Source organism: Dermochelys coriacea, chromosome 24 (assembly GCF_009764565.3).
Source record: "Dermochelys coriacea isolate rDerCor1 chromosome 24, rDerCor1.pri.v4, whole genome shotgun sequence".
Classification (NCBI taxonomy): Eukaryota; Metazoa; Chordata; order Testudines; family Dermochelyidae; genus Dermochelys; species Dermochelys coriacea.
Genome location: NC_050091.1, coordinates 16,935,559 through 16,948,334, shown reverse-complemented (window position 1 = coordinate 16,948,334; position 12,776 = coordinate 16,935,559). Strand labels below are relative to the sequence as shown.

Sequence of the window (12,776 nt, the reverse complement as noted above, 5' to 3'; positions counted from 1 at the left end):
CAAATCCTTCACCACTTCTGAATTCCTCCAGAATATTTTTAGTTTGCTGCAGTTTTTGAATAGCAGATTATATGTTCAAATTCTTTTCCTGACACTACTTACCAGTGAAGTTAATCTTGAAAAGGATATTATACCACAAAATGAGTGAAGTCACAAATTTGAACTTGGAAAGGCCATTTGCAAGAGCTTCTGCATCTGAACATGCCATATTGCCAGATGATCCAATAAAGGTAGTATCATCAGAAATTTCAATTAGGGCATCATGAATGTTTCCAAGTTCACAGCGAAGAGGCTTCAAAGCATCAATACGACTCCACCATCTTGTCTGACTAAGTGGTTTCACAGTTAGAGAATTCATATGGCGAGTCAGAATCTCCCAACAGCATGTTGAGCCTGAGAAAAACACATAAACACGTTGCACCAGGTCAAAGAAACTACTTTCCCCCAAACAGCATCTAGCAGCATCATTGACAACCAAATTCAGAGAATGCGCACTGCAAGGAATGAAAAAGGCCCTAGGGTTGATTTCCATCATTCTCCTTTGCACACCTTTGTCTTTACCCTTCACATTACTCCCATTATCATAGCCTTGGCCACCTAAGTTTTCAACAGATCATGACATTGTTTCAAGCTCTTGTAGAATACTTTCAGTCATAAATGCTCCAGTCAGTGGTACGAAACCCTAAAAATGTTCCTTTATGAGCACTTCAACATTATCTTCATCTGCAGACTTTTCCATATCCACAAAACGAATGCTCATCGTCATTTGTTCAACATGACTCACATCTGGTGTACAGTCCAGTATTATTGAAAAGTATTTTGCAGAATGGTCACAGTTCATTCTGCTTATTTTTTTCCGAAGTAATGAACTGGTGTTTCATGATCAGTTATTTTACATAGATGCTCTTTCATGACTGGATCAAACAAAGCTCGGTATTCAACAAATTTTAAAAAGTTTCCATTACCTGGAGTGTATAATTTTTCATTTCTACCGCATTCACTGAATGCTAAATTATGCCCACCGAGAACTCTCACTAAAGCAATCAGACACTCTAATATTTGTTGCCAATATTGTTCTTTTTTCTTGATCACACATACATTTTCTTCATAGATAGTTTTTCCTTTTTTTCAATCGTAATTCAAGTTCTTTCCAATTTTGAAAACATTCCAAATGTTCTGTACTTCTTTCATGTGAAGAGAGAATTGAAGATATATTTTTCCAGTCCTTCAAACCATTTTCAGTAAGTGATGTTGTCAAGGTTCCTTCCCCACTCTGAACTCTAGGGTACAGATTTGGGGACCGGCATGAAAACTTCCTAAGCTTACTTTTACCAGCTTAGGTTAAAATTTCCCCAAGGTACAAACTATTTTACTCTTTGCCCTTGGACTTCCACTGCCACCACCAAATGTTTGACTGGGTTTACTGGAAAAGCATTGTTTGGAAACGTCTTTCCCCCAAAAATCCTCACAAAAACCTTGCACCCCCACCCCCTTGGCCTGGGGAAGGCTTGATAAAAATCCTCACCAATTTGCATAGGTGACCACAGACCCAAACCCTTCGATCTTAAGAACAATGAAAAAAACATTCAATTTCTTACAAGAAGAATTTTAATAGAAGAAAAGGTAAAAAGAATCACCTCTGTAAAACCAGGATGGTAAATACCTTACAGGGTAATTAGATTCAAAACATAGAGAATCCCTCTAGGCAAAACCTTAAGTTACAAGAAAGACACAAAGACAGGAATATCCATTCTATTCAGCACAGCTTATTTTTCTCAGCCATTTAAAGAAATCGGAATCTAACGCATATCTAGCTAGATTACTTACTAAGTTCTAAGACTCCATTCCTGTTCTGTCCCCAGCAAAAGCATCATACAGACAGACAGACCCTTTGTTTCTCTCTCCCTCCAGCTTTGAAAGTATCTTGTCTCCTTATTGGCCATTGTGATCAGGTGCCAGCGAGGTTATCCTAGCTTCTTAACCCTTTACAAGTGAAAGGGTTTACTCTTTACAGGTGAAAGGGTTTTTCCTCTGGCCAGGAGGGATTTTAAAGGTGTTTATCCTTCCCTTTATATTTATGACAGATGTACCAATTGCTTGATTTCTAAACAACTTGCAGCAAAAGCAAAACACAGAGTCCTTCGACACTGAATATTATAACCAGTTTTGATTAATTTCTTCCCCGTTAATGAGTTTCCTCTTGTAATCCTGAGCAGAGAATTTTCTTTTATTTCCATCCTTAGAGAAGGGAAATTCTTGAACTTGTTCGGGTCCATGTTCCATGAGAATTTGCCGCACACTGTCATCACATCTGGGCCAGGAAGCTGGGTCCCCATATTGTTTGTAACTTCCTCATCCTTTTTTCCTTCTACTTCATTTACTTCAATTTCTGCATGTGTCTCTGAAGGTGAATAAATTTTCTCCACTTCCATATCAGTCTGATGCTGTGAGCTGCCTTCACCTGGAACAGAGGTAGGCAAACTATGGCCCGCAGACGACATCTGGCCCGCGGGACTGTCCTGTCCAGCCCCTGAGCTCCCCACTGGGGAGTTTAGCCCCTGGCCCCTTCCCCGCTGTCCCCCCTCCCCCTCAGTCATGCCGCCACAGGGGCAGCGCTCTGACCCGCCGCTCCTGTAGGGCAGCATGGCAGCGTGGCTGGCTCCGGCATGGTAAGGGGGCAGGGAGTGGGGGTGTTGGATAAGGGGCAAGGGGTCCTCAGAGGCAGTCAGGGGACAGGGAGCAGGGGGCAGTTGGATGGGGTGGAGGTTCTGGGGAGGCAGTCAGGGAACAGGGAGCAGGGGGAGTTTGATAGGGGGTGAGGTCCCGGGGGGTGGTTAGGGGTGGGGGTGTGTATAGGGGTCATGGCAGTTAGGGGATAGGGAGCGGGGGGGGGAGTTGGATAGGGGGTGGGGTCCCGGGGGGCGGTTAGGGGCCGGGGTCCTGGGAGGGGGTCGTGGCAGTCAGGGGACAAGGAGTGTTGGATGGGTCGGGGGTTCTGAGGGGGGCAGGAAGTGGGAGGGGGTGGATAGGGGGCAGGGGCCAGGCTGTTTGGGGAGGCAGAGCCTTCCCTATCCAGCCTTCCATAGAGTTGTGCAACCCCGATGTGGCCCTTGGGCCAAAAAGTTTGCCCACCTCTGATCTAGAAGTAAATTTCCATCATCTTGAGTTTCCAAACTGCTTTTTTGTGGCTGTGAGCTACCCTCATCTAGAAGTAATATACCTGCATCTTGATGTTCCAAACTGCTTCCATGCGGATGTGAGCTAACTTCCTCTCCGAGTAAAATTCCGTCATCTGGATTCTGTGAACTGCTTCCATCTTTATTTGGATTAAAGAGAAGATATTTCAAGAAGGATCCCTGCTGTTTTGCTTGGTCCTTTTCCTTCTCAGCCTTTTGTTTCGGATACTCAGCTCCTGAGGGTTTTCCTTTTCCTCTTTCTGCCATGGGGCATTTGAATATTGTTATGTACTGTGCTCCCGACTGCAAGCATTGTAGCATTAAGGGATGGCTAATGATTTAAACCACATTGCAGCCATCGCAACATATCTTTTCACTGCTTAAAGGGTCACTGATTAGTAACACACACTCACTTACCTATTAAAACACTGAGTTACAGCATTTACACGGAAACAAAATGACCTTTTTCGACGTTATAACCCGACAGCGGTTGTTTGGAAAGTAATCCCCTTCCTCACGGTTACCTGCTTGGAGTGTAACGTCATCACTTTCGTAGTCTATTAAGCGTTAACGCTGTTACTTTTCTTTTATGGACCTTATTTGTTACATGTGAACCAGTTATAACAAAGAAAAGTTCATAATTATACAGGCCGATAATAACGCTAAGGTTTAATAACGCTTAAAGAGACTCACATTTTGGATTTATAATGTGAAAGACTTTATTCTTTATTCTTTGGCACCAAGAAACACAAATTTCCACAGTATTTGCTTGATTCTTAACCATCTACCTGCAACTTGTGTTAAAATGACCATTTGACATGTATCAACTCGTGATATCTCCGCTCTACATGAATTTCTGGCTATGCGACCTTGATGTATATTCGAGTTAGGTGTCACTAGCATTGCCGCTCTTGCCAGTGGCAGATGTGTTTCATTGAGGCTGAGTTATTGCTTATCAAAATTGCAGAGTGGGTCATCTTGACCCTACGTTGCAAATTGAAAAAACATTCACTAAAATATTATTTATTTTTGCAGTAAATAAAAGATTTGACATATTAATACATTCTCAGAAATGTAGCGAAATGAATTATATTTCATATTCCTTCCATATGCACATGGGAATTGAAATAACGACATCATTATTTTATTTGTATTTTTCTTCATCTTTTTCATTTTTTTTATTTGATTTTTTCCTCGAATTGGTGCCCTATTTAACTTGGCTCCCTAGGCGACTGCCTAGTTTGCCTATATGGATGGGCTGCCTCTGTGGGTATTACAGGCCAGGGAATCCAGACTGCAAGGTGTGACCCTGTCCACACTCCACCCAAGGCCCCCTCCTGCTTCCCATTCTTCCCCTGTGGCCTGGGCTGGGGCTGGGGCTAGGGTGCGCTGGCCTGGAGCCAAGGACTCAGGGTGGCTGGGGCCAGTGCTCACCCCTCATGACGCCTGGAACTCCAGGGCTGGGAGCGCTTGTGTGGCCCAGGGCTGGGGCAGGGAGCCTGGTGGCCACAGTGGGGAGGCTCTGGGCTCTAGTGGGGAGTGGGAAGAATGGGTGGGAGAAAGTCAGGGCCTTGGGCAGAAGGGGCCGGGGCTAACCTACCTGAACATGGTTCACACGCTGCCCATAGGCAGGGGAGTATGGGGGGGTGGGAGTGGGTAATGCAAATTCCTCACCTCTGGTTACACAAACTGCCAGGATTTTGGCCCACTGCCAGAGAGAGGAGTGCCGATCAGCTGGCCCCTCATTTCCAGAGACTGGCACTGCGCTGCCCAGCCTGGGTCTGGATGCAACACAGTGACAGGGAAAGCCCAGCGGGGGCTGAAGGCCTGACCTGGCATTTCACACAGTGCCGCAGGACAGTTACATTAAAAAACTAGAAAGGTACAAAATTAACATGGCCCCCATTGATTGGATTAAAAACTGGCTACCTGAAAGGTCTCTGCCCCATAGGCTCCCCTATGCCCCACCCATATGCTACCCCCCCACCAGCCCACCCCACAGGCTCCCCTCTGCCTGCCCTGCACAGCACCCTCCACAGGTTCCCCTACCCATCACCACCACCATTCTGCCTCCCCCTTCTGGACAAGCTCCTTGTTGTTGAAGTGGTGGCCACCCTCTGACTCGGGGTGGGGGGCGGCTGGGCAGAGGGCTGCCTGAGGAGCAGGGGGTCGGGTGCAGAGCAGTAGGTATGGGCTGGTGTTGGCATGTAGCCAAAGTGCTGGCAGGCTGCCAGTGCCCACAGGAGCAGCCCTGAGACACTCAGCACCTGAGCCACGGTCAGGGGGGCACATGGGGCAAGTGTGAGGAGCCAAGTGACCCCTGTCAGCCCAGTGGGGAGCTGATTGCTGTTGCTCAGAGGCTGGGGGTGGCAGCTGCTTGGCCTGCTCATAGGTCGACTGGGGTGTCACCACAATGGTGCCTATGGCAAACAGGCCTCTGCAGGTTGGGTCCCCAGACTCACTTGGGCCCTGGTCTGACAGCACCTGGGCAGGGACTGTGGAGGCCAATAACCCTGCGGCAGCCCTGGCTCCTGGGAGGCTCGGTGCCCCTAGCCCCATGCTCGCCTCCCACATGTGTAAGAGTGTCAGGGCTCCCGACTCAGGGCTGGATATGCGGCATCTGGTGGGGGCAGCTGATGCCAGGGGGCTTGAGAGAATGCCCCTCCTCCAGAGGTGGCTGCATCTGTGAGCATGGACTGGAGGATGCTTTGAGATCCGACAGGATGGAGGGCATGAGTGAAACATACAGACTCAGCCCTTGGGGGTGCAAGCTCCAATCCACCCCCATGGCAGGGCACCGGCTGGCTTGAGGGAGGGGGGGACAGGGAAAGGGGTCCAGGGCCTGTCCCCTGTAGGGGGCCCCAGTTGCCATCCGGCCCCATGACAGGGGACTGGCTGGCTCAAGGAATGAGAAATGGGCCATGGGGTGCCTTGGCACTGTGCCCATGGAGCTGGGTGTGGCTGGGCCAGTGCCAGTGCAGTGTGTGCTGCCCGTGCCAGGCTGATAAGGGTTGGGTAATCTCAGGAGGTGTTTGCTGACGGGTGATTGGATTGCAAAGCAAACAGGCTCTGCTCACTCCCTGCTGGGCCCTGGACAGGCACCTGGGACACAGTCAGCTCCTGTTGCCCCTGGGCGGCCCCCTGTTCTGGGGAGGGAAAATGGACCTAGAAGCCATTAGCAAGGACACACTGAACCCCATCTGTTCAAGGCCTGAAGGGTGGGGGACAGTAGACTGAGATGTCCCAACAGCTCCCAGCCAACCCCATTGCCTGGGGCTGGGGAGGGATCGTCCCCTCCCATCCAGTCTATTCCCCGGGGTGGGGGGAGAAATGTCCCCTCCGGTCTATTCCGGGGATGGGGGAAAGTCGTCCCCTTCCGTCTATTCCTGCATGTGTGGGGGGGAATCGCGGGGGAATCATCCCCTCCAGTCTATTCCCGAGGAGGCGGAATCTTCCCCTCTGGTCTATTCCTGGTGGAGGAGGGATTTTCCCCTCCAGTCTATTTGGAGGGGAAGCAGATGGGGGCTCAGGGACATGCAGGGAACGGGGCAGGGGCTCAGTAGGGGGCGCTGTGCTGCGGGGAACGGAGGTGGGGGGCTCAGCAGGGGGCGCTGTAGTGCAGGGAACAGGAAGGGGGCTCAGCAGGGGCGCTGTGCTGCGGGGAAGGGGGGCGGGGGCTCAGTAGGGGGCGCTGGGCTGCGGAGAACGGGGGCGGGGGCTCAGTAGGGGGTGCTGGGCTGCGGGGAATGGGGGGCTCAGTAGGGGGCGCTGTCCCCTGGCAGTCAGAGCTGGCCCCAGTGCTGTGCTGTCTAACCTACTTTGAGTGAGAGGCTAATTCACTCACTGACACGCGCGGGCTCTTTCCCAGTTGCAGGTGTTTCCTTGGCACCTCAGACCAGCACTCCCCGGTTGCAGCAGGGCCTGCCAGGCTGGCCAGTCCTCAGTGTTGTTTGTATTATGTAGGGCATTCTCGTTCCCTCCACACCCTGAGTTATAGGCACCGACTTCAGCTGTCGCTGGTGGGTGCTCCACCCCTCTCTGCTCCCGGCCCCACCCTGACTCCACCCCACCCCACCCCCATTCCAACCCCTTCCCCAAAGTCCCTGACCCAACTCTGCCCCCTTCCTGCCCCTATTCCGACTTCTTCCCCAAATCGCAGCCCTGGCCCCGCCTCTTCTCCTCCTCCCCTGAGCGCATCACAGTCCGGCTTCGCCCCGCTCCCCGCAGAGCTTGCTAGGCCACCAAACAGCTGTTTGGCAGCAGAAAACGCTGGGAGACAGGCAAAGGAGCGGGGACGCGGGGTGCTCAGGGGAGGAGGCAGAGCTCAGGTGGGGAGGTGAGTGGAACTTGGCTACCGGTGGGTGCAGAACACCCACTAATTTTTCATTGTGGGTGCTCTAGCCCTGGAGCACCCACGGAGTCAGCACTTATGCCCGGAGTTAGTGTCGCTGTGCTGCTGTTCCCAGAGGTGGCTGCATCCCAGTGCCAGGCAAGCTGCCCCACATGGATCAATGACATCAGCAGATCCATTGCTGCCGTGAGATGTGTGGGGCATATGCAGGGTGACCCTGGGATGTGGGTGGCCAGTGGGAGGCAGCCGGGCTGAAGGAGGGGCTTGTGCCATGGGGTAGAATTGGGTCCCACAGGCAGCACAAGGGGCATCGCTCACCCCCTCCCAGCCGAGCACTGGAGACACACTGGCTGGACAGGCAGGGTACCCAGAGACCTGAACTGGGTGTTAGTGTGTTAGAGAGAGTGTGTCAGGGTGTGTGCTGAGAGCCTCCGGGCACTGTGTGCATAGTAGCATGTGTGTGTATGTGCAGAGCCCCTCTGCCTGTTGGCACGGTGGTTGTTCAGCATGTCACTGTGTGATGAAGTGGGAATATTAATGTTTTCTCTGAATACTGTGGTGTGCAAACTATGACACCATTAACTTGGGTTTGAACAGAGACTGGGAGTGGCTGGGTCATTACACATGTTGAATCTATTTCCCCATGTTAAGTATCCTCACACCTTTTTATCAACTGTCTAAATGGGCCATCTTGATTATCACTACAAAAGTTTTTTTCTCCAGCTGATAAAAGCTCATCTTAATTAATTACAGGTTTCAGAATAGCAGCCATGTTAGTCTGTATTCGCAAAAAAGAAAAGGAGGACTTGTGGCACCTTAGAGACTAACAAATTTATTTGAGCATAAAATTGAGCAATTTTTTGCAAATTGCATCGGATGAAGTGAGCTGTAGCTCACGAAAGCTTATGCTCAAATAAATTTGTTAGTCTCTAAGGAGCCACAAAAAGAAAAGAAGTACATTGAGCTGTAGCCCATGAAAGCTTATGTTCTAATACATTTGTTAGTCTCTAAGGTGCCACAAGTACTCCTGTTCTTTTCTCCTATGTGTTACTCAAGTATCTAGGTGGTGGGACACGTATGTGTGATCATTGCAGGGACCTCTAGAGGGCAGGTCTGACTGCTGACTGGCTGCAGAGAATAGCTCACACTCTGGCCTGGCAACTGATGGCTGGGCCCCTTCCTCTGCCAGAATCAGCCGGAGGTGTTGGAAAACAAAGAGACCAGGTGACCTGCTGGCCAGGGAATAAGACAAAGGAAGGAGGAGGGGCGATAGGCCTGATGGAGGCCAGGTAGCTGGAAGGTCAGTCTCCTGTTTTGGGACTCAGGGGAATAGGCACCAGGGCCCTGGATGCCCTTCCCCAAGATGGACTTTGCTGAAAGTTCCTGCTCTCTCTGCTAACAAGCTCTGTTCTATGCTGTTCCTGTTGACTAATAAACCTTCTGTGTCAATGCTGTCTGAGTCCCTGTGACTGGGCAACTGGGTGCATGGTCTCTTTGGGGGCATGTGAGGCTTACCCAGGTGTCTTAGTGGGGTGGACTTGGGTGAACAGGGGGCTGAATGCTCCAAGGTCAGACCCAGGAAGCACCAAAGCTGCAGAAGCTTCTTGCCCTGGTGTACGGGCGCCCTGATGGGGAGATGCTGCACCAAAGTCCGGGCTGGCTTAATTTAAAGCAGTTCCAGAGCACTGAACCTGTTACTCCTGGACACAGGGTGGGTGTGGGCTGTGTGGCAGCATGCATGGCAGCATGTAACTGTGGCAAGCCCCCCTGCCCGTTGGCAGGATAGCTGTTCAGCAGGTGTGTTGCCACCAGCTGAGATGGCCCCATGGGGCCAGGGGCTGCTCAGCCCTAGGCCAGGGGTGCTGGTTTCCAACAGTGCCATCCTGGCCAAAGCCCTGCATGGCATGGCTGTGTTCTCCCTTTGAGGTGTGGGTACCAGCTTCACTAGCGGTGGCAGGGCGGTGGCTGCTCCCAACAGCCATCTTACCCAAGAACCCAATCGGGTCAGCCACCAGCCTGCTCCACACTTCCCAGCCCGGAATGGATTATTTCCATCCCTGCCCGGCAGAGTAGTGCCAGCTGAAGAGCCATGTGGTTGCAGTTCTGCCAACCCTGGGGGCTTTGCCACTAGAGGCCAGGGCCCCAGGGACGTGGCTGAGCTGGGGGCACTGACGCTGTCGTGCTGGGACACTCTGGGATGGCTCTGTCGGGGCTCCGGTCCAGCCATGCCAGCAGATCCTCCCTGGGGCAGACTAGGCCCTGCTGGGTTTGTCCCGCTTTAGCTGTAGCCTTTTCCCCTGGCCAGCATCAAGTGCCGCCCATGTGACGCAGCGGGCAGCTGGGATGGTGACAAGGGTCCCCTCTGGCCTGGGAACCACTCCGTACTGACCTCTCTGCCTGCAGCGTGGCTGGGGACAGCAGGAGCTAAGCGAGGCGGGGAACAGAGGGAACTGGGCATGATGGGAGTGAAGGCACAGAGCTGGGGTGGCAGGACTGAGGGTATGGGGCTGTCAGGGAGTGAGGGTGCAAGGCTGGGGGGGTGAGGGTGCAGGACTGGGGGTGATGGGGTTGAGGGAGCAGGGCTGAGGGGTGACAGGGTGAGGGTGCAGGACTGTGGGAGGTGGGGTTGAGGGCGCAGGACTGGCAGCGGCAGGGAGTGAGGGCGCAGGGCTGGGGGTGGCGGGTTGATGGCGCAGGACTAGGGGTGGCGGGGTTGAGGGTGCAGGGCTGAGGGGTGGCAGGGAATAAGGGCGCAGGACTAGGGACAGCAGGGTTGAGGGCATGGGGCTGAGGAGTAGCAAGGGGTGAGGGTACAGGGCTGATGGTGGCAGGGGGTGAGGGCACAAGACTGGGGACGGCAGGGTTGAGGGCATGGGGCTGACGGTGGCAGGGGTGAGCGCACAGGGCTGGCAGTGGCAGAGGATGCGGGTGCAGAGACGGACATGGTGGGCACCAGGGGCTGGGTGCACTTGTGCTGCTGGAGCCAAGCCCTGCTCTCTGGCTTCCCCGGTTCTGCGGGCATTGCCATGGATGGGCCTGACGGAGGAGTACAGCTGTGGGCAGGAGTATAGCTGTGCTGGGGCCAACCTGGTGCCAGTGGCTGGGGGATCTGATCTGGGCCAGGTGCTGCCATCGTCTGCCTTCCCTAGTGTGGTGCACCCCACCCGCATCCCAGGGCCTTGGGATGTTGGGGGGCAGGGAGTGGAGCCCCTGGGGTGTGCAGCACCCGGCCCAGACGGCCCGCTCCCTGCTGGGTGTTCTAGACACACACCCCAAGAGAAGCCCCTCCCTGCCATGGGGTTCGGTGCATGGCCGAGGGGGCCACGTGCGGGGGCGGGGGGCGGAGCTGGATGCATGGCGGGGGGCTCTAGGGGTGCTGCTTCTCTCCCCAGTGACACCTGTGCTTGTTGTGGGGCCGGGGGGCCTCGGTGCATGGCCGATGTGGATGGGGGGGCTCAGTGCATGGCCGGGAGGGCTCGATGCGTGGCCGTCGGGGTCGGTGCGTCGCTCGGGGGGGCTGCCCAGCCCAGTAACCCTGTGCGGCCGCCCGGGAGGCGGGGGCAGGTTTGGTGGGTTCTCCTGGAAGCCGCCGCTGCTTTCCAAGGGGTTTGGGGCGCTTCCAGAGCCAGAGGGAGAACCCAGGGGTCCTGGTGCCCAGCCCCCACCCCCATCCTTTGTGCAGCGGGCGGAGCGCGGAGAGGGGGAGGGGAGGAAGCCGCCGGGCCTCTGGCTCCTTCCTCTTCCTCCGCGGGGAGGCAGGGCCGCCGGCCGGCCGGGCCGGGACACGGGCCATGTTCGAGTAAGGGGGCGCCGGGGCGGGGGCTGTGGGGTGGCGTGAGCGGGGGATGGAGGTGAAGGAAGTGGGCTGCGGTGTGTTGGAACTGGGGGGAGGGGTGTCTGGGATCCAGGACTCCTGGGTTCTCCCTGGCTCTGGGAGGGGAGTGGGGTCTAGTGGTTAGAGGGGGGGAGGGCCGGGAGCCATGACTCCTGGGCTGTTATTGCCCTGCCCTCCCTGTTCCGTGCCCCCCAGCGGCCCGAACCCCCCTTTCTGCTCCCCAGCAGGTTCCCAGGCTCTGCCGAGCGAGTCCCCGGCCCTGAGCCCGGCGCTGCCCGGTGCCCTGCGCTGAGCTCCTGGCTGGGGATCTTGGGCCCGGCGCAGGCCTTTGGCATTTGCTCTAGCCCTGGGGGTCTGGGTAGCGATGGGCCCTGTGCAGACACGGGCACCTGTAGCACCCTCCCCTGCACTCAGCTGAGTCGGACGCCTGGGTCCCCCTCCCAGCTTGGCGCCAGCTGTCCGAGCTCACAGAGCTGCCTTAGCACAGGGGTTCTCCCTTTTTCTTTCTGTGCCCCCCTCACCATGCTATAAAAACTCCATGGTCCAGCTGTGCCACAACAATTCTGCATATAAAAGCCAGGGCCTCGTTAGGGGATAGCAAGCTGTCTAATGCCAGCCATGCTTGGTGGAGACCCTGAAGCCTGCTCTCGGTCCCCCAGGGGGCCCTGGTTGAGAACCACTGCTCTAGGAATCTGTTTGCCAAGCAGTGCCCGGGGCCGTGGGTGCCTGCAGCAGGGAGATCCCGGAGAGCCTGGAGCCCACAGGCCAGGGAGGATGCCAGCATCTCATTGGGTCTGTGCCGGCCCAGAGCACTACAGGAACAGGGCAGGCCAGGCCTCACTAGCCCCCAAATCCCTCTGTAAGCCCAGCAAGGGCTGATTCCCTCCCATGGTAGGAGAGGGGCCTAGGTGTCTTCAGTGCCTGCCCTGACTGCTCTGTGCTCCTGGAGATTCCTGGGAGAGCAATGGGCCGAGCAGGGCAGGGGGCCCTGCACTCAGGGGTCTCTGTGCCCAGCTGGGGCACAGCCCCTTTAACAGGCTGAGCGTCTGTCCCCTACGGCATTAGAACCCAGGCTCGAGGGGCTCCGAGACAGGAAATGCCCATCTTCCCCTTCCCTCTGTGCTCCCAGGGCAGGGCAGAGTAGAGGGGCACCAGTGGAAGTGGGGGGAGCCCAGGTCTGGGATAGCAGGGGCTGCAGGTCAAGAGTGAGGGGGTAGTGACTGTTTAATATGAGTCCATGTAACTGTCCAGCTAGGAACAAAGAACGCTGGCCACACGCGCAGGCCGGGGGATTCTGTCCTGGGGAGCAGGGACACTGAAAAGGACTTGGGGGCGGGTCATGCAGCCCTGAGTGTGCAAATGGGAATCTCGAGGAGGAGCAGGGAGGCTGGGTTTGGCCCTGGTGCGACGTTGC

General features: G+C 54.9%; 1 protein-coding gene across 12 annotated transcripts in view; it reads left to right on the top strand.

Annotated features, from left to right (window-relative positions):
* The first annotated feature begins 11,188 nt into the window (after positions 1-11,188).
* The window catches only part of GRAMD1A (GRAM domain containing 1A), a 28,180-nt gene continuing 26,592 nt past the window's right edge, over positions 11,189-12,776 (top strand). For 11 of the 12 annotated variants that reach the window (XM_043501873.1, XM_043501877.1, XM_043501870.1 and 8 more), the window contains exon 1: positions 11,212-11,326. Coding sequence is in view for 10 of the 12 variants with exons in the window: in XM_043501877.1 (XP_043357812.1) it covers positions 11,319-11,326 (8 nt within the window). In the remaining 2 variants the exon portion in view is untranslated. Of the gene's footprint in view, positions 11,327-12,776 lie in introns of all 12 variants that reach the window. The other variant, XM_043501879.1, reaches the window with a different exon arrangement.